Source organism: Blennius ocellaris, assembly GCF_963422515.1.
Source record: "Blennius ocellaris genome assembly, chromosome: 21".
Classification (NCBI taxonomy): Eukaryota; Metazoa; Chordata; class Actinopteri; order Blenniiformes; family Blenniidae; genus Blennius; species Blennius ocellaris.
Window position 1 is genome coordinate 21,044,121 of NC_137670.1, and position 20,361 is coordinate 21,064,481.

The 20,361-nt window shown below is 45.9% G+C and overlaps 1 protein-coding gene across 1 annotated transcript in view; it reads left to right on the plus strand.

Annotated features, from left to right (window-relative positions):
- The window catches only part of mtr (5-methyltetrahydrofolate-homocysteine methyltransferase), an 82,509-nt gene that overhangs the window by 24,075 nt on the left and 38,073 nt on the right, over window positions 1-20,361 (plus strand). Inside the window, exons 11-17 of the mRNA XM_080517635.1 lie at window positions 1,125-1,192; window positions 1,550-1,629; window positions 5,064-5,176; window positions 5,287-5,427; window positions 6,355-6,540; window positions 6,610-6,789; window positions 16,732-16,848. Coding sequence (XP_080373761.1) covers window positions 1,125-1,192; window positions 1,550-1,629; window positions 5,064-5,176; window positions 5,287-5,427; window positions 6,355-6,540; window positions 6,610-6,789; window positions 16,732-16,848 — 885 coding nt within the window. The remainder of the gene's footprint in view (window positions 1-1,124; window positions 1,193-1,549; window positions 1,630-5,063; window positions 5,177-5,286; window positions 5,428-6,354; window positions 6,541-6,609; window positions 6,790-16,731; window positions 16,849-20,361) is intronic.

Sequence of the window (20,361 nt, forward strand, 5' to 3'; positions counted from 1 at the left end):
TGCTGAGACATTTCCTTACCATGACTTTTATTTGCTGTAATATTTGACAACTTCCCCCACCAACATGTCCAGCTCCATGTTCATCATTATATTTCATGCTTCCAGAAGAATATTCTCATCTAAACAGGATCTAATCATTGCTAAATTGAATATTGCTGTTTGCAGGCGATATCACAAACTGTTAACTCACTATTTAATGATTTTTCTTTCTTCTTACACAGTTATCACTTTACATTAATCTATTTTGATATGCATGCAATGTAAAGCACACTTAATCCAGGATCTTGGTAAATCAGACCCTTTCTGTTTATAGTGGTAGTATCTTTACGCTGAGTCCATGTTTGTATCTTTAACACTCTAGCTGTGGTTACATGGACCAAAATTAAATGCTGACCCGATTAAATGTGCACCAGATAAAGACTTTAATCTGATCATATTTGCATATTTGGCGGTGGTGTAGTTTGGGTTTTGAGCCGATCATGATCCGTGTAAACAGTTCAGGTTATTTTCTACAGTCAGAGGTTCGTGTGACGTCTGTGACATCACTTCACCTGACGTCATGACGTGATCACGTACACACGTTTGTGTTTTGTAAAGACAGATGTGTGGTAGGTGGGACAGGGAGCAGAGTAATAAAGCCACATCCCGTGCTCGCCTCTTCCTCATTACACTTTGAACCAAGATCAGGTATCTTTGATGTTGCAGTTTCAAAAATATGAAAAAAATAAGCACCACATGTGTAATAACTCTGGTTAATTCCAGTTTTGACTTCCGGGTAAAACCAGTGTGGGATTCACAGTCGAGCATTATGGGTTGATCCACTAAGATCAATTGTCTCACATATAAACTGGCACAATATTTTGATTCTTCAATTTTGTGTTCATAAAATGGGCCAATCCTGGACCTTTAACTGAAAATAATTGAATGTGATTGACAAAAAAGTGATCATGTAAACGCTGAAGAATGAGAGATGTGGCTCAGTACATCACTGTAGTGCATTTCCTTGTCCTTTTCAAGCATGCAGAAAATGTGTTTGTTGTATTGGGATCACGTTCTCCAAGAGTTTCACCAACATGTCTGCAGTTCTACCGCTCATGTTCACGAGCGATGTTTGTGATGTACAGGAGTTTGCTGTGGACGGGCTGGTGAACGTTGTCGGAGGCTGCTGTGGGACCACACCAGCACACATCAGGTCATGAGCTCATTTCTGGAGGAGTTTGAAGAATTGTCACTGTTGTGCCCTGGAAGGTGGTGACGAGTCGCTGTAGCCAAGTCTGTCCTCAGTTTCTGCACTCTGTTCTTGTTTCAGTCATTATTTGAATCAGCTGGCAGCTTGTTCTTGTTGGATTGAGGATTGACTAGATGCTGAACAGCATCATCATCAGAATAGGCTGACCAGACTGGAGATGCTGGGGCTTTTTAGCAAGCTTGCTCACGTCATCAAATAGGATTTATATACACAGTACTGTTTTGTCCATTTCTAATTATTGATGCTTGTTTGGCATCAGGGTCATGTAATAAATAAAACCTTCTTCTTCCTTGTCCACAGAACTATTTCAGAGGCAGTCAGACAGTGTCCACCCAGAGTCCCTCCAACGGATCTTCATCAGGACTTCATGCTCCTCTCAGGTAGACCAGATGCTGTCGTGCCTGCAACAGATCTTACCTACTCACCTGTAATAGTCATCTGCTTCCTATTAAAGAGAACAGTTTACAGATGCCAGTGAGATTAACATGTGGTCTAAAAATTGCATGAGAAAAAAAACAAAACCCCATTGAGGTCTGGCCACTTATCAAGGAAGATCAGCTCAGATGTCACCATGCTGAACAAGGTATGCGTCAGTTGCTGGTGAATCAGGGCCGTCTCACCCCAAATGGGCTTCTGGGACAAGGATTGACTGTACAGAAGTGTGACCAACAATCCTAAAACCAGATGTATGCAGAGGATGTGGGACATGTTTACTTCGAAAATGCACATTTGACTACATTTGCTACCAGAGGAAACATCTCGTAGCACAGTCTTCTGGGTAACCTCCAAATTCTACAACTACAGATCAATGAAATACAAAAACAATTAAAGCTCCAAGCATCCTTTTTTTGTAATTCGAGTATTTATTGGATTTTGCATTTTATGACAAACACAAAAACAAAACAAAAGAAAGAAAAAGAAATCTACATGAAACAGTAAGGTTTACTGTGAATTGTCGTATCTCGCTGAAATGTCCCAATCAAGTTGTCGACATGTAGGTGCATAAACTGTCCCATTGTTCCTCTGAGACTTCATTTGTTTGATGTAATCTTCCAAGCATCTTTTCATAAGCAAAATGTTCACTCATTCTTTCTTTACACATTTTAAGCGTTGGGGTATGGGAGTCCTTCCAATTTCTCAAACTGAGACGGGCACGTTACCACCAGTTAACTAGTTGCTGTAGTTAACACTGTAAAATGATGCTTACTTAACTGTGACACCTCCTTTTTGTCTCCGAGTAAACACAGTTTAGGTGATCAGTGCAAATGACATGTAATTCCATACATAATTCCTAAAGGGAAAGACCAGTGGGCATTCCCAGAATGTACCTTTAGCTTGTTGGCATTTCCAACACAGATAGTTTCTGCCAATACTCATCTTATAAAGCCTTGAAGGAGTATAATAATATATTTTGACAATTTTATGCTGAATGAATTTACCTCTGGCTTCCCTAACATGTAAGCCATTATTCAAAAGAATGGAATCCCTTGCGTCTTCACCTATTGTACATCCTAAATCTCTTTCCCATGTTGCTTTCAGGCTTTCACTTGTATTGTTTTTATCCCATGGGCAAATATTAGACCATTTTGCGGCCTTGCACAGTTGTGGGGGTAATAGTCAGAAGCTCTCCAGTGGATTTCTCCCATGTAATATTTTAACTTTTCCTTATTGGTAAGTGCTTCCAAAAGGCGCCATGACCCTCCATAGGGAAACTTCTTTTTAATTGAATCATGTCATTTGATGAGGAAACATTCCCCTCAAATAGATCACCAACAATTCTAGTACCTTCTCTTAGCCATTGTGCCCAGTAAAGTCTGTTTATCAATTGTAATTTTAGGATTATGCCACAAGGGGGCATATTTTTGAACATGTCGGACAGGTTTGTGTTTCTTATGCACCTCCAACCATACTACTCTTGAAAATTTCAAAATGGGATTTGGCATCTTATTCTCTTTATTTACTTTCTGTGATAAGATACCAATTGGTGCAAATGGAAATGCAAACTCTTGTTCTATTAAAATCCAGTCTCTGCCCTTTTTCCCTGCCCAATGTGTGGCCAGTCCAGACATCTGAAAAGAGCTCCTGTTATTGGGCAGGGCCAATCCCCCTTCTTTTTTAGGTTGTCAACGTGGAGTAACATTAAGACCAGGTTTACCACCATCCCAAACAAAGTGTTTTCTCATTCTATTTTATTGGTTTATTTTTTAAATTGTATTTTATTATTGGATCATCAAACAAGTTTCATCACATATATTTTTGTGACAAAATCTTTTTTCCGTTTCTTTTTTTTTCTTTTAAACCTAACAAATGCTGCTAACGAGCTGCAGCTCGCTTGGCCTGCTGGCAACGCCCGATAGGACTCCTTCTTCAGCTTGACGGCATCCCTTACTTCCGGTTGCCACCACCGGGTTCGGGGATTGCCGCCACGACAGGCGCCAGAGACCCTGCGGCCACAGCTCCGAGCAGCAGCTTCGACAATGGAAGTGGAGAACATGGTCCACTCGGACTCAATGTCTCCAACCTCCCTCGGGATCTGTGAGAAGCTCTCCCGGAGGTGGGAGTTGAAAACTGCGTGGACGGAGGGCTCGGCCAGATGTTCCCAGCAGACCCTCATAACACGTTTGGGCCTGTCGAGTCTATCCGGCCTCCTCCCAGTCCAGCGCATCCAACTCACCACCAGGTGGTGATCAGTTGACAGCTCTGCCCCTCTCTTTACCCGAGTGTCCAAGACACGTGACCGGAGATCAGATGACACGACCACAAAGTCTATCATTGACCTCCGGCCTAGGGTGTCCTGGTGCCACGTGCACTTATGGACACCCCTGTGCTCGAACATGGTGTTCGTTATGGACAAACTGTGAGTGGAACAGAAGTGCAATAACAGAACACCACTCGGGTTCAGATCGGGGAGGCCGTTCCTCCCAATCACCCCCTTCCAAGTCTCGCTGTCATTACCCACGTGGGCGTTGAAGTCCCCCAGGAGAACAATGGAGTCCCCAGTTGGGGCACTATCCAGCACCCCTCCCAGGGACTCCAAGAAGGTTGGGTACTCTGAACTGCTGTTCGGTGCATAGGCCGAGACAACAGTCAGAGACCTGTCCCCTACTTGAAGGCGTAGGGACGCAACCCTCTCGTTCACCAGGTGAACTCCAACACATGGCGGCTGAGCTGTGGGGCAATAAGCAAGCCCACTCCAGCCCGAAAACCAGATTCTGTGTCCATATTAAAATGTCCAGTAATGCACATGATATTTTGGAGTCAGGTCAAATTGTAAAAAGTGTATCACTTAACTAGTCAAAATAAGAACTATGAACAAGTGTGTGTTTTGCAGACTGTTGACACCATGTGGAGGGCAAAAAAGATCATTGCCAGTACAGATGCTGTCCCTAAAATTCAATAGTTCAATAAGCGAGTGACTTGAGACCAATTCGGGCAGAAACTGTTAACCGCATTCATTGTAGAACATAACTTGCCATTATCTCTTGAGTGCAAAATGTCTATATTTTCTTTATTAGAAGTATTGTCATCAAAATATAGGTTTTATTGGTTTTTTTATAACTGGTTTCCAGCCAGTGAATGGGGAAATTACTGTGTGCAAAGCAATGGAGTTGCAAAAGTCTGCGGAAAAAAAGCCGCACAACACAAATGGTACTTAAACTATTTTGACAAGGTTGGCAGGTCTGCTTAAAGTGCTTCAGCAACAAAACCAAGAGATCATCTTGACAGGCTGGAGAACTTTACATCCTGTTGTGTAAGCCTGTGTGAATATACTGTGGAAGAAGTGGGTGAGCAGAGATGTATGTGTCGTTTTCAGGTTTAGAGCCATTCAGGATTGGCCCGTACACCAATTTTGTAAATATTGGTGAACGCTGTAACGTGGCTGGATCACGCAAGTTTGCCAAACTTATCATGGCAGGAAACTATGAGGTAACAATTGATATATTCATTGTTTTCTCTGTTCACTATCAACTGATATAATTAAAGCTGAAAGTCTGCTCATGTCTTTCCTACTGTGGGGTGCTCTGTTTGGTGTGCAGGAGGGTCTGAGCATTGCTAAGGCCCAGGTAGAAATGGGAGCTCAGGTCCTAGACATCAACATGGATGAGGGGATGCTTCATGGACCCTCAGCCATGGCCCGCTTCTGTAACTTCATTGCTTCTGAGCCGGACATTGCCAAGGTAGGATGTCCAACAGCCATGAGAACAGTTAGAATTGAACACTTCCTGGGAGTTTTGATGTACTTGTGGCCTTTTCAGAGTTCGTAGTGATTGTTATGCATCTCCTTCAAGACTCCTAACTGTATTTTTGGGGGGGCTTAACTTTATTTATTTGAAGCAACAACCCAAAAAAACACAATGGAAAATGTCAAGGCAGGGTGAAACAGCTTTCATTTGCTCTCTTGTTTAATTCCTCCTACAACCCCACCCCACAGAAGTGCATCCATTAATACCATATGTTTAGTTAATGTAGTTTATCATACATTAATGTATGGGCAGCAACTAGCTCAATACATAAAGTAGTTAGTGTTGTGTGAAATTAGGAAGTATAGAGAGAGGGCATGGGGTGATGTATGGTGTATGGATTGTGCCAATAGCGGATCTACTCAACTCCTCCATCCGTCTCATCCTTTCTGACTTCCACAATATGTTTTTTTTTTTTTTTAATTTAACATTTTTAATCTGTGTAAAAATGGACAAACATGGGGAACAGACCTCGTCATCACATTCAGGCGGAGATGTTCAAGATTGATGACGATTTAACAAAGGTCTCCCAAGTCTTTTCAAATCAGTTCGGGACTATTGGGGGAGAATCTGCTTTCATATCAAGGTGGTATAGAATAGAAGTATTTTATCAATTCCAGGGGGAAAGTCTTTAAAAAGGCAGTTCAGAAGGTTCAGAAGTGATAGTGATATTTAAATTTATTCTCAGAGTTTCAAAATTTGGGACCAAGAGGTATTTGTTTAATGCTTTTAATCTTGTTTTGTGCTATCTCGAAAACAGTATGTTAACATTCCCGAACAAGCACTAACGTGTTCTAACCAGCGCATCCATATGTGCAGCAGAGTGTTGTCCATCTCCCTTCAGCTGGTCTTTCTCTTGTGCAGGTTCCTCTGTGTATCGACTCGTCTAACTTCTCTGTGATCGAGGCTGGTCTGAAATGCTGTCAGGGGAAGTGTATAGTCAACAGCATCAGTCTGAAGGAAGGAGAGCAGGAGTTTCTCCTCCGAGCTGCCACTGTGAAGCGCTTCGGAGCTGCTGTGGTCGTCATGGCCTTCGATGAAGAGGGTCAGGTAAGAAAAGAAACATGAACAAACTCACTGACTCGTCCAGTATTCTGACAAGTCTTCTGTCCTCCCCAGGCCACAAATACCCATCGTAAGGTGGAGATCTGCACACGGGCCTATACCCTGCTGCTCAGCAAACTGGGATTTGACCCTAATGACATTATCTTTGACCCCAACATCCTCACTATCGGTACAGGCATGGAGGAGCACAACAACTATGCCGTCAACTTCATCAGAGCCACCAAACTTATCAAGGTAAGGAAGCTTTCCTCCGTCTGCCTGTAGGCATTATTTCAGATGTGACAGAAAATAAGCACAACAGGAATTCTCTTGTCTCATTTCAATCTTTTTTCTAAACTATTCAGACTGACGTTGAAACCTTTTTGTTGGGTTTGGTGCACATTTGTAACATTATATGTCTTTTGTCTTTTCATAATCACAGAAACCACTGCTAATGTTGAGCCATACCTTCAACGTCTTTGAGGATTCAAGGATTTTTATTCGCCATTTGTGCTTAAAAAAAGATTCCAGGAACATTGGAAATCTTGTTGCAGGGTTCAACGAGTCACATAAGTATAATAAATAGAAATTGTGCAGTTAAATATAAATAAATATACACATAGGAATAAATATAAGTGTAGAACTTATAAATATGAAATTGTATAAACATAGAAGATCTGCAGAAACCTAGACATATATATATATATATATATATATATATATATATATATATATATATATATATATATATATATATATATATATATATATATATATATATGTTGGGATTTATGGTTGGTAATTAGCATTAATAATTACTGTAAGTAATGGATAACGGTTAGTTACTCATCAGCAACTCCTAGAGTAATTGAGTAATTACTCAAAAGTTAATAAATTATCAAAAATAATTTATTAATGAAAATTTTTTAATTTGCATAAATTGATTATTTATCAAATAATAATTGAATCGGGGCACCACCAGCTAAGCTGGAAATAGCTAATACCAAATTTCAGTCTCGTTTGTCAAAAAGGGTTATTTAAGTTAATATTTCTGTGTAAATATAACAATATTAAATAACAAGGAAGGTGTGAGATTCGAGCACAGACTGTTACAAACCAGTGAATTGTCAACAATAAATACACAATGATTACCAAGAATCGATCAATTCAGTTAAAATGCATTTATTAACAAAAATGTATTTATTCAAAAATAATTCATAAATCATTTATTAAAACAACACAATTAAGTAATAAACAATCAAACACGGAGATCTAGTCTATTAAACAGCAAACACTATGTACAAAGAAAGAGGGTGTGTGTGTGTGTGGGTGTGTGTGTGGAAGCCTGAGTGGGGGTGTAATGACCTCGAACGTTCACCAGGTGGCGGCGGACCTTGGAGGGTCAGTGTGTGTGGGTGTATTGACCTTGAACGTCCACCAGGTGGCGGCAGGCGTTGGAGGGTCAGTGTGTGTGGGTGTAATGACCTCGAACGTCCACCAGGTGGCGGCAGGCGTCTAGTTCGAGGTAGTAACCGGAACGACCACTAGGGGCGCGGCGGCGCACGGAGGGAGAATGCAATGACTCGACGTGTCCACCGAGTGGCGACCTTTCAAGAGATTGCAATCACTCACGCGGCCACCAGAGGCGCTCGGCGCACTCTTTCTGGACGGCGTGACGTCACTGTGCTCGTGCACGGCTCGTGAGCCTGCTTGGAGCGCGCCTGGGGGCTCGTGTCTGACAATTCCCAGGGGCAGTGAACTACACACGGTCACAGAGCGCATGGGGAGCAGCTGTGGCTGCTTTTACGCGATCGTTTAGTGAGGGAGAGGAAAAGAGAGAAAGAAGAGGAAGGAGGGGGAGAAAGGGCAGTGGACAAGATTTGTCCAGCTCTGCACACTGTCTCGGCCTGCACAAGAGTCTAGAGATGATCTGTGCAGGTTGAGAGAGAGAGAGAGAGAGAGAGCGAGCGGGCTGCACAGCGCGGAGGTTCGCGCTGATGTAAATCCGACGCGCAGACACAGATGGGTTGGAAACAGGGATCGGCGTCCCTGACTTCAACACAATAATAAAACACACAGCAATATTACAGTCACGTTATTCTCATTGTCTGCCCAGACTCTAAGCCTTACTCAGTTTGACGAGGGTGAACGTGCTGTGGCGGCCGGGGAAAGTCCGTTGATTTCCCGGCTGCGAGCTTCTCTCTCTGGCGTCCCAGGGAAAACAAGCTCAACTGGTCTGTGGACAGGGGAAGTCCACAGGATGATCCGAGGATGATCAAGTGCTTCTTTTGAGGAGGGGGGAGAAGAAGCGGCTTCAGGTCTGCATGCGTCCCCGCTGTGCGGTGGCAGCTGCACACTCGGACTCCGGAGTGAAGAAAAAAAGGAAAAAGGAAAAACGGAAGAAATTCCACGGTGGTTCTCGGCTCGTCCAGCGCGGTGAAGAACTCCGGGGCCCGGTCAGCGTTAACACATGCAGTACTTTCTCTCCGTGCGAAGCGGTGCGTCCATTGAGGAGCACGTTCGTCTTGGAAGAGAAAGAAATCACCCCCGCGGGGTTTTTTTATACCTCTTTGTTTTGGTTTCGGGTTTCCGGCTGGCTCTGGGCCGTGTGGACCAATCCTGGAGGAGAGCCCGCCCTGGACATTCCAGCTGGTGAGGGAGCTCTCCGGCTCCCCCTGCCGTTGGCCTCCAGTATTGCACCTTGGAGGGGGGTGATCCGGGGGGGTGATCACATGACCAATGGCGAACTTTTCCCGTTCTGACCATGTGGTCTCTTTGTTCTCAAAACGTGGTCCCCCCTCCCCCCTTCCATGAGGTTGAGTGGCCCAACATATATATATATATATATATATATATATATATATATATATATATATATATATATATATTGTATCTTGTCCATGAATGAACACAAGGCAACCCCGACACCGATTGCAACGGCTAAGTGAAGTACCTTCAGAAAGTCTCCTGGAAACTGTGAATGCAGCAGTTAGAGCGATCCCTACCACAACAATCACTGAAACCAATGAGCTGATATACACTTCAGCAGCAGTGATCCTAGAGATGCTTGGCTATAAGAGCAACCATGAGAAACAACACCCACCATGGAAAAGACGGCTGGAGGCTAAGATCAAGGCAACACGGAGAGAAGTGAGTCAACTGACAGAGGCCCAGAGAGGTGCAATGAAAAGACCGTTACCCAAGAGGTACACCCAGATGCCCATACCTGAAGCACTCGAAACTGCCAAACAAAGACTCCAAGCCTTGGCCAGCCGCCTAAAGAGGTACACGAAAGACATTGAAGCCAGGCGAATAAACAGGCTGTTCGCAACGCAACCTGCGAAAGTGTACGCTCAGTGGCAGGGTAATAACAGCAGAGTAGACCCACCAAGGCTGGAAACTGAAAGGTACTGGAAGAGCATATGGGAAAAAGAGGCAGCACATAACATCGGTGCTCAATGGCTGGTGTCTCTGAGAGAGGAGCACAGCAACATCCCTGAACAGAATCCAGTTACCATCACAGCAGCAGACATCCAAGAAAGAGTCTCAGGTATGAAAAACTGGACAGCACCAGGCCCTGACATGATCCAGGCCTACTGGCTAAAGAAACTCACAACTCTCCATGAGCGCCTGGCAGCACAAATGAACCAGCTGCTCAGAGATGGGACTCACCCAGAATGGCTAACCGAAGGGCGAACAATCCTGATCCTGAAGGATCCCACCAAAGGTGCAGTCCCATCCAACTACCGGCCAATAACCTGCCTCTCCACAACATGGAAGCTCATGTCAGGCATCATCGCAGCTAAGACAAGCGGGCACATGGATCAATACATGAGCAAAGCACAGAAGGGCATTGGTAGAGATACCAGAGGAGCCAACCACCAGCTCCTAGTTGACAGAACAGTCACCCAAGACTGCAGGTCCCGTAATACCAACCTGTGCACTGCCTGGATTGATTACAAGAAAGCCTATGACTCAATGCCACACACATGGATCACTGAATGCTTGGAGCTGTACAACATCAACAGGACTCTAAGAGCGTTCGTTGCAAACACGATGAGGTTGTGGAAAACCACCCTCGAGGCCAATGGTAAGCCACTTGCACAAGTGTCCATCAAATGTGGCATACACCAAGGTGATGCTCTGTCCCCACTGCTGTTCTGCATAGGTCTGAACCCCCTAAGCCAAATAATCAACAAGACTGGCTACGGATACCGCCTCAGGAACGGGGCCACGATCAGTCACCTCCTCTACATGGATTACATCAAGCTGTACGCCAAGAGCGAACGGGACATAGACTCCCTGATCCACACCACCAGGATCTACAGCAATGACATTGGGATGTCATTCGGGCTTGAGAAATGTAGTAGGATGGTGACAAAGCGAGGCAAGGTAGTCCACACTGAAGGGGTCTCACTCCCAGAAGGAACAATAGCAGACATCGAGGACAGTTACAAGTACCTGGGAATACCACAGGCAAATGGCAACCTTGAACAGGCAACAAGGAAAGCGGCAATGGCCAAATACCTCCAGCGAGTGAGGCAAGTCCTAAGAAGCCAGCTCAATGGCAAGAACAAGTCCAGGGCAATAAACAGCTACGCCCTGCCAGTGATCAGGTACCCTGTAAGTATAATAAGGTGGCCAAAGGAAGAGATACAGACCACGGATGTTAAGACACGAAAGCTCCTTACCATGCATGGTGGGTTCCATCCCAAATCCAGACCCTTGAGACTGTATGCTAGCCGTAAGGAAGGAGGCCGAGGACTAGTGAGCGTGAGAGCCACTATCCAGGATGAAACATCCAAGCTCCATACGTACATCAAGGACAGGGCTCCAACGGATGACATACTCAACGAAAGTCTCAGACAATGGCGAGATGAAGAGGTGCTGGAAGAGGGACCATCATGGGAGGACAAGCCCCTACATGGGATGTACCACCGGAACATAACTGAAGGGGCTGATCTCAAGAAGTCCTACCAATGGCTAGAGAGGGCTGGCCTACAGGACAGCACAGAGGCCCTCATCCTGGCTGCACAGGAGCAGGCTCTGAGCACCAGAGCCATAGAAGCCCAGATCTACCACACCAGACAAGACCCAAGGTGTAGACTGTGCAAAGAGGCACCTGAGACAATCCAGCACAGAACTGCAGGGTACAAGATGCTGGCTGGGAAAGCATACATGGAACGCCATAACCAAGTGGCTGGCATAGTGTACCCAAACATCTGTGCGGAGTATGGTCTGGTAACCCCAAGGTCACAGTGGGAGACACCCCCAAAGGTGGTGGAGAATGACCGAGCCAAGATCCTGTGGGACTTCCAGATACAGACAGACAGGATGGTAATGGCGAACCAACCAGACATCGTGGTGGTTGATAAAGGGCAGAGGAAAGCCGTGGTGGTGGATGTAGCAATACCAAGTGATGGGAACATCAGAAAGAAGGAACATGAGAAACTTGAGAAATACCAAGGGCTCAGAGAGGAGCTGGAGAGGCTTGGAAGGTGAAGGTGACAGTAGTGCCCTCGGGGCAGTAACCCCCAAACTGGAGGAGTGGCTACATCAGATCCCTGGAACAACCTCGGACATCTCAGTCCAGAAAAGTGCAGTACTTGGAACAGCAAAGATACTGCGCAGGACCCTCAAGCTCCCAGGCCTCTGGTCGAGGACCAGGACCCTCAAGCTCCCAGGCCTCTGGTAGAGGACCAGGACCCTCAAGCTCCCAGGCCTCTGGTCGAGGACCAGGACCCTCAAGCTCCCAGGCCTCTGGTAGAGGACCAGGACCCTCAAGCTCCCAGGCCTCTGGTAGAGGCCAGGACCCTCAAGCTCCCAGGCCTCTGGTAGAGGACCAGGACCCTCAAGCTCCCAGGCCTCTGGTAGAGGACCAGGACCCTCAAGCTCCCAGGCCTCTGGTCGAGGACCAGGACCCTCAAGCTCCCAGGCCTCTGGTAGAGGACCAGGACCCTCAAGCTCCCAGGCCTCTGGTAGAGGACCAGGACCCTCAAGCTCCCAGGCCTCTGGTAGAGGACCAGGACCCTCAAGCTCCCAGGCCTCTGGTAGAGGCCAGGACCCTCAAGCTCCCAGGCCTCTGGTAGAGGACCAGGACCCTCAAGCTCCCAGGCCTCTGGTAGAGGACCCGAGCTTGGAATAGAAAAACAGGTGACCACCCGCGGAGGGCGAGAGGGGAATTTTTTTTTTTTTTTTTATATATTATTTTGCCCCCCTTAGAACTTATTATACTTTATTATAGTGTGTGATTTTTATCTTATTTTTAGTCCTATTTTATTTTATTTGACTTATTATTACTCTTTACTGTAAATATTTTGGCCCTTAGAGTTCTTGATAGTCATTGTATATAAGATTCCTCTATTCTTATCTAACTGTTTGCACATTTCTTGTCTTTCCTAATCATGAGTGTCCTTAAGAGCAGAATGGAACAAGTACATTTCTCCATTGTGAGATCAATAAAGGCTTATCTTATCTCTTATCTTATATATATATATATATATATATATATATATATATATATATATATATATATATGAGCAAGAGAGAGCTTTGAGAAACTACTCTATTGACAAAGTAACTTGGTGTGTTCTATATTTTTGTTATAAATGATTGCGTGCCTAACTACACTTGGTCACGCAGGGTCTTGAGGGGATCAGCTGGCTTTCGGGGTTCTGCCGCTGGGCAGTGGTAGAACGCCCGGGCCCCCCGCTACCCCTCAATTTTAAACCGCACCCTAGACACACACATTGCACCACCTCTTCAAAACACAAATACACACATCCACATGCACCCAACACCCCACAGGGTGGAGGAGGGGGTGGAGGCTCCCCCCAGCACCTCCCGCTGTGGTCCCGCCGTGTTCCGGGGTGAGTGCGGCTGGAGTATGGGGGGCACGCTAGCTCGGGCGTGGCGCCTCCGGGGGGGCTGGGTAGTGGTTCTCCCTCCCTATTCACAGTTGGATTGGTGGAGGACGAGATCCCGTAGTGGCCTGGTGGGGGCCTGGCTGGCGGCCTGGGGAGTGGGGGGCACCCCCCTCCCAACCAAATAAATGTATGTACGTATGTCTGTATATATGTAGATATGTATGTCTGTGTGTGTGTGTATGCTTGGTGTGTGTATCTGTGTGGGTGTGTATGTATGTCTGGGTGTGTGTATGTGTATGCTTGGGTGTGAGTGTGTGGGTGGGCTGGGATTAGGTGATGGGGGGGTGGCTGTCCTCCGGCCGGGCCTGGCTGGGCCTTCGCTCTTCCTGGTCTGGGGGGGGGGCTGGTCTGGGGCTCGGCGGCTGGGGCCTTCTCTGTCCCGCCGGGGGTTGGGGGGGTGGTGGGGGGATGGCCCCCGGGGGTGCGGCGGGCTCCGCTGTCGGGGCCGGGGGGGCTCCCTGCCCGTGTGGCCTGGGGGCGCTGCACTGGCCGGTCCCGGCTTGGCGGCTCGGTCGGGGCCCGGGGCTCTGCGCCCTTTATCCTTCTCCTGTGGGCCCCTCTGGCCTGGGGGGGGTCCTCTCTCCGCGCTCCAATCTGGTGCCTTCCGGGTTGGGGCGTGGCTCTCCGGGGGGGTTTGTCGGGGCCTCCCTGGATCCGGTGGGTCGCTGGGTGCCGGAGTGGCGGCGTCCAGCCCTGGTGGCCTTGGGCCCCGGGGTGGTGCTGCGGCCCCCCCACAACAGTTCCATTCACATCCAGAGGACACACACACACACACACACACACACACACACACACACACACACACACACTTCCACTCCTCATTGACGAGATTGTTCTGTTAATTATCAAAACCAAGTTGTTGTTTGCTTTTGTTGTTGTTGTGTTTGTTTGTTTGTTTTATTTATTTATTTATTTATTTTTGTTCTATGTCCTTTTGTTTTTGCTTTTGTTATAATTGTTGTCATTATTTAGGTCTTTTGCTCTGTTGTTGCTCAGGCTGGTCTTAATCTCATGGCAGTTGGAAAATATTTAGATCACTGTGGTTAATGTATTATCAAAAAAACAACAAAAAAAATTTATGTAGCACTAACAAGGGTATTGTATGTATTTTTTTATTTTTAATTTTTTGTATTTATTTTGTTTCACCAAGCCTTTCTCTGTCTCTCCTCTCCTCTCCTCTCCTCTCCTCTCCTCTCCTCTCCTCTCCTCTATCCTCTGCTCTCCTCTCCTCTCCTCTCCTCTCCTCTCCTCTCCTCTCCTCTCCTCTCCTCTCCTCTATCCTCTCCTCTATCCTCTCCTCTCCTCTCCTCTGCTCTATCCTCTCCTCTCCTCTCCTCTCCTCTGCTCTCCTCTCCTCTCCTCTCCTCTATCCTCTCCTCTCCTCCTCTCCTCTCCTCTCCTCTCCTCTCCTCTCCTCTCCTCTCCTCTCCTCTATCCTCTCCTCTCCTCTCCTCTATCCTCTCCTCTCCTCTCCTCTCCTCTCCTCTCCTCTCCTCTCCTCTCCTCTCCTCTCCTCTCCTCTCCTCTCCTCTCCTCTCCTCCACCTCTGACTCTGGTTTCTACAAAGTTTCTCCCTGTTGAGGGAGTTTTTCTTTCCACAGTCGCAAGCACACCTGCTGCTCATGTGGATATGTTGGGCTTTTCTATTCTCTCTATAACAGCAAATTGGAATGACTGTAAAGTATTTAAAAAAAAGAAATAAATAAAAAATAATTCTGCACAAAAAAAAATAAAATAAAAAAAAATAATAATAAATGATTGTGATTATATTTAATTCTTACCTGCTCACTTTGTCGATAGGAGTCACAGTTTAGCCACAATCGCCACTTGTTCAAGGTGTTCGGTCAGGGTGGGTTTTAAATCTTTTGAGAGGTTTTCCAATGTAGTTTAATGAGAGCAGGCAGGCGGCGGGAGTGATGACTCAAAAATGTAATGGTGAATGAAATCCAAATCCTATGAGTTATTACAAAGTTGAACAGACCTTTTCATCAGAAGTGTCTCCTCTGTCATTAAATAGTGTTTTGAAACCAATACGATATTCTCTGTCAGAGGAGATGGCATTTGAGTGGGGGCCAATTTTTTTTTTTTTGGGGGGGGGGTTATTTTGAAAGGCAAATTGGTGACTTCCTGTTGCAGTGAGAGCAGAGGTGCATGGTATTTAAGTCAGGGTCCTTGCCTCCAGGCAAGGTCTCTGAAGCCTTTTGGGCTCATTCCCTAAAAATGCCACAGGGCAAGACAACATTGAAGGAGTGTGCAGAGCAGCTAGCCTTGGTTCTGATAGACATAGCACTTTCCTGAACCAGGCCACTGGACCATCATGGTTCAAGCAGGCCACTATTACACCAGCACCTAAAAAGTCCTCAATAACCAGCCACGTGCCAAAGTTTCCTAGAGCGAGACACTGAACCACAAAACTGCTCCCAGTGGATGGACTGAGTGCCTTGCATGGTAGCCACTTCCATTGGTGTGTGAATGTGTGTCTTTGGGTGAATCTGACAATGTAAAGTGCTTTGGGGACTGCTTACACGGCAGAAAAGCACTATATACTGTAAGTGAAATCCATTTAAATAACTCTATAACTATCACCCCATAGCACTGACTCCTAAAATGATCAAGTGGATTGACAGGCTGATAAAGCAACACATAACTTCCTACTTCCCCTCCACATTCATCCACTTCCAGTGTCCTTACTGCCCAAACTGGTCTATAGAGGATGCACTCTACCTGAGTCGGAACCACCTGGAGAACAACACTCATGTGTCAATGCTGTTTGTTGATTTCAATTCAGCATTCAGCACCATAATTCACCACCAGATGGTGATAAGCATCCTGGCACCCCTGGAATTCAACATCACCATTTGCAACTAGATGCCAGACTTCCTCTCTGACAGGCCCCAGTGTGTACAGAAACGAAATGTACAGACTGACTTGATCAGTAACATGAATCCATAACAATCATTTCATACAAATGGTTCGTCAAATCCAAATGTTTTGTTTGTTTTAGTATCATGAGGTCTAAAACGGTTCAATATATTTAAAAAACCTGAACCCTGAACAACTTCAACTTTACAAAGAAGAACAAAGACAGTTTTAGCGTAATACTATTGCCTTTGTAACAAGGCTCTTGTTGTAAAATACAGTGAAAATGTTCCAAACTGAGCCCTCTGCATCATCTTGCAGCTTCATGAATGTTTTTGCATATTCATGGCCACAATATGGCTTTACAAGTTAGAAAGTGCTTGACGTGTTGTCTTGTCATGTGTGCTTGTAGGGGACTTTACCCAGAGCCCGGGTGAGTGGAGGTCTGTCCAACCTGTCCTTCTCCTTCAGGGGAATGGAGCTCATCAGAGAGTCCATGCACGGGGCTTTTCTCTACCACGCTATTAAGGTAAACACTGACACGCACTATTCTCTCTGCTGTCCAGTTCTCCCTCTATATAGTTGTTTTCATCACTGTTAGTGCCAAGGACTTACCCCACTTAGTTTTTGAGGGGAAGTCTTGTATTTCTGAAACAATTTCCCCATAACCACAACTTATGAATGTATTCCCTCTTTTAACGTGTCACTGGATTTGCTCTCACATGTGTACACAAAAACACATTTTCTGTAAGTATTCAAAAAAAAAGACACAAAATATAAAAGTGGTCTAGCAGCCAATAACATAATGATTTTGGCCATTTTGTTGAACTCCTCAGTGAGGAGTTCAAGGTCACCAGAACAAGGGAATCGCAGCTATACAGGGAATCCAAGGATCCCAAAGTCTCCCAAGCAGACATTGAGGTGATGGCCGGAAGGAAGTGGAGGGCACTGGATGCAGTGGACCAGGCTAAATCCCATCTATGCCACAGAGCGCTGGTGGGATCTGGGGTTGTAGGCCGAGCCGGTTTGGGTAGCCTACCAACTACCAACTACTGCAAGGCAATGGGAGAAGAGAGAAGGAAGTTAGAGCTGGAGTCCAGGAGCTCCGTGTTAGCCAGATGGTGGGGTTGTGGCAGCAGGGGGCATGGACGAAATGGGGACAAGCTGTTGATCGTAAGGTCACATGGCCAGAGCTGTGGAAGGCTGAACCCTTCCGCATCAAATTCCTTATACAGTCCATTTATGATGTGCAGCCCAGTCCATCCAACATTTTCAGCTGCGGCAAGGTGGAATCACTATCATGCTGCTTGTGTCAAAGAAGAGGTACTCTGGTGCACATCCTCAGTGCTTGTCCCAAAGTACTTGGAGAAGGCCGTTACCGCTGGTGGCACAACGAGGTGCTGAAGTTCATTGCAGAGTCCATCGACCATAGCAAGCGTCACTTATCATCAAGATGAGAAATCCCATTCGTGAGAGCAGGACAACAGCAATGGCCGTGCCCAAGAGCCCAGACAAGCCCCCTTGGGAGAGCTCACGATTGGCAGATGAGGGTGGACCTGCAATCTTGACTCCAATTCCCTGAAACCATTGCTGAGGCCGCCCTACGACCAGATATTGTGCTGGTCTCTGAAACAACCAAGCAAGTGGTCATGCTCGGGCTTACAGTGCCCTGGGAGGAAAGGATTGAAGAGGCCCATGAGAGAAAAAGCACAAAGTACACTGAGCTGGTGGTGGTGTGCCATGTGTCTGTCGATGGAAGTTGGAGGGAGGGGCTTTGCAAGCAAGTCCCTATGTCAGGGGTATTCAATTAAAAGTCACCGAGGTCCAGTTATTAAAATTTCCTCCAAGTAAAAGGTCCGAACCAAGGTCCAGCTTGTGTCTTATAGCTTTCCCCCATGTCCACATTTTCATATGGTTCGTTTAAAAAAATGTTTGTCAGTTTTAAATGCAGGAAAAGTTTAACTGAGTGCATAGCGAGCTCTTTTACCATCAATAAATGTTGTACCAGGCAAATAAATGTAAAGCTTTTATTTCAGATGAAAGAGAAGGGAACCTTAGAATAAAATACATAAAAAGTGCAAACAGAGCCAAATAAGCCATCTTTCCTTTAAATTAAACAAGTCCTCGCCTAAAAAATATGTAGGCCAACTTTTCAAGTAAAAAAAATTACAGCTTCAGAAAACAATAAATAAAAAGAGGCTCTTTAAGGGGAAAAAAAGCAAACTCACTATTGAACAACATCTTTTCTCATTTAATTATTCAGTTTAACTTAATGAGAGAAATGGGAATGTGGCTGCTCTGCCAGTAACTTCAATCTTGGTTGGAATGGAGTCAGTGCCATTCTCATGCAGACATGAAGATGTTCACTGGTGAGCCTAGAACGCTGTTTGTTTTTGATCATGTTCATTGTGGAAAAAGCTGCCTCACAGCTGTATGTTGATCCAAACATAGTGAAGGTGGTCAGACCAGGGAGCTCTCAGACACAATCTAGCAGGGTCAGTTGCCTCAAAATTCTCTCTTAATGCAGCATTTGCTTGCAGATCAATGAGCTCAAGCTGTAGAGATCCTGCATGTGCCCACTTCAATGCCTGTGTCACCTCTTTTGAAAATCCTCTGACCTCTCTGATGAGGAAAGGATTCTGGATTAGCAGGAGGAGCTGCTGCCCAAGACTGAAGCTGTCCAACCTTTGACTGAAGTTTCCAATCAGCTTGTTTATGAAGGCAACATAGAGAGAAACGTCTCTCTCACCCTGAATCTGTTCCTGCAGGTTTGGGAAGTATTCACACTCTTCTTCAAGATCATCCTTGAAAATGTCCAGCTTCCTCTGGAAAGAGCGAACAGCTGTCATCAAATCAGCAACTGAATTGTTCCGGCCCTGCAGCTTTAAATGGAGCTCATTAAGATGTGATGTAATGTCAACCAAAAAGGAAACCATGTCCATCTTGAGCTTATCTTGCAGAAAAAGTGAAAACTCTGCTGCTCTCTGACTCTTGACCTGCTTCAAGAAAGCTGCTATTTCTTTTGGCACAGACCAGTGCGTTGCCTTTACTCAGCCACCTCACATTGTTGTACAGTAGCAGGTCATGGGCATTTGCCTCAACGTCTTCCAGGAATTCCCTCAGGAGGCGATGTTGAAGGGACGAGGATGCCCTCAGGAAGTGGATGAGTTTCATCACTGTGTTCATTACTTCAGACAAATGTTCTGACAGAGTGGCACACAAACAGTCTGATGGATGAGACAGTGGGAAGCAATAAGATCTGGATTGTCCTCCTTCATCCAGGGCACAGCCCCCCCCTCTTTTCCCACCATGGCAGGGGCCCCATCTGTGGTGACGGAGACAACCTGCTTCAGATCCATGCCCCTCTGTTCCAGCATGTCTTTGATTGCTGCATATATGTCCTCTCCTCTTGTGTGTGTTTCCAGTGGGGTGACACCCAGCAGCTCCTTCTTATCTCACATACACCAAAAGCTGGGCGTTATCAGTCACATCTGCAGACTCATCAATGTCCAGAGATGCATGGTGCACTCTGAACAGCTGCATCCAGCTGTGCCGGTACATCGTCTGCTAATATTTCTGACTTCCTGGTTGCTGTTGAGGCTGACATCGGGATTTGTTTGATTTTTTCACACGTCTTCTTTTTGTTTTCCCTCAAATAATGTCTCAGCAACAGCTGTTCACACTCCTTCACAACTGTCCCGTCACTGAAAGTTTTGTTATGCTGCCCTAAAACCCACGATCCCTTCAGAGAACATTCGTTTGCACGTTGCTGGGCTGTAAATGTAGTCGGGTGGACCTGTCATCCTGGGCTTGCAGGTCCGTTATTTTGCCCTCAGCTCGGACTTCAGGGGAAACTTTGCTCAAAAGCGCTGTGCTTCGTTTCGTAGTGGCGATTCACGTTGCCACTTTTAATTAGCGCCACAGTTTCGGAGCATATGAGGCACACTGGTTTTGAGCTGCTTGCCGGAAGAATGAACATACATTTCTCCGTCCATTCGTCCTTAAAACTCCGGCTCTCCACATCGACCTTCCTTGTTTTGGA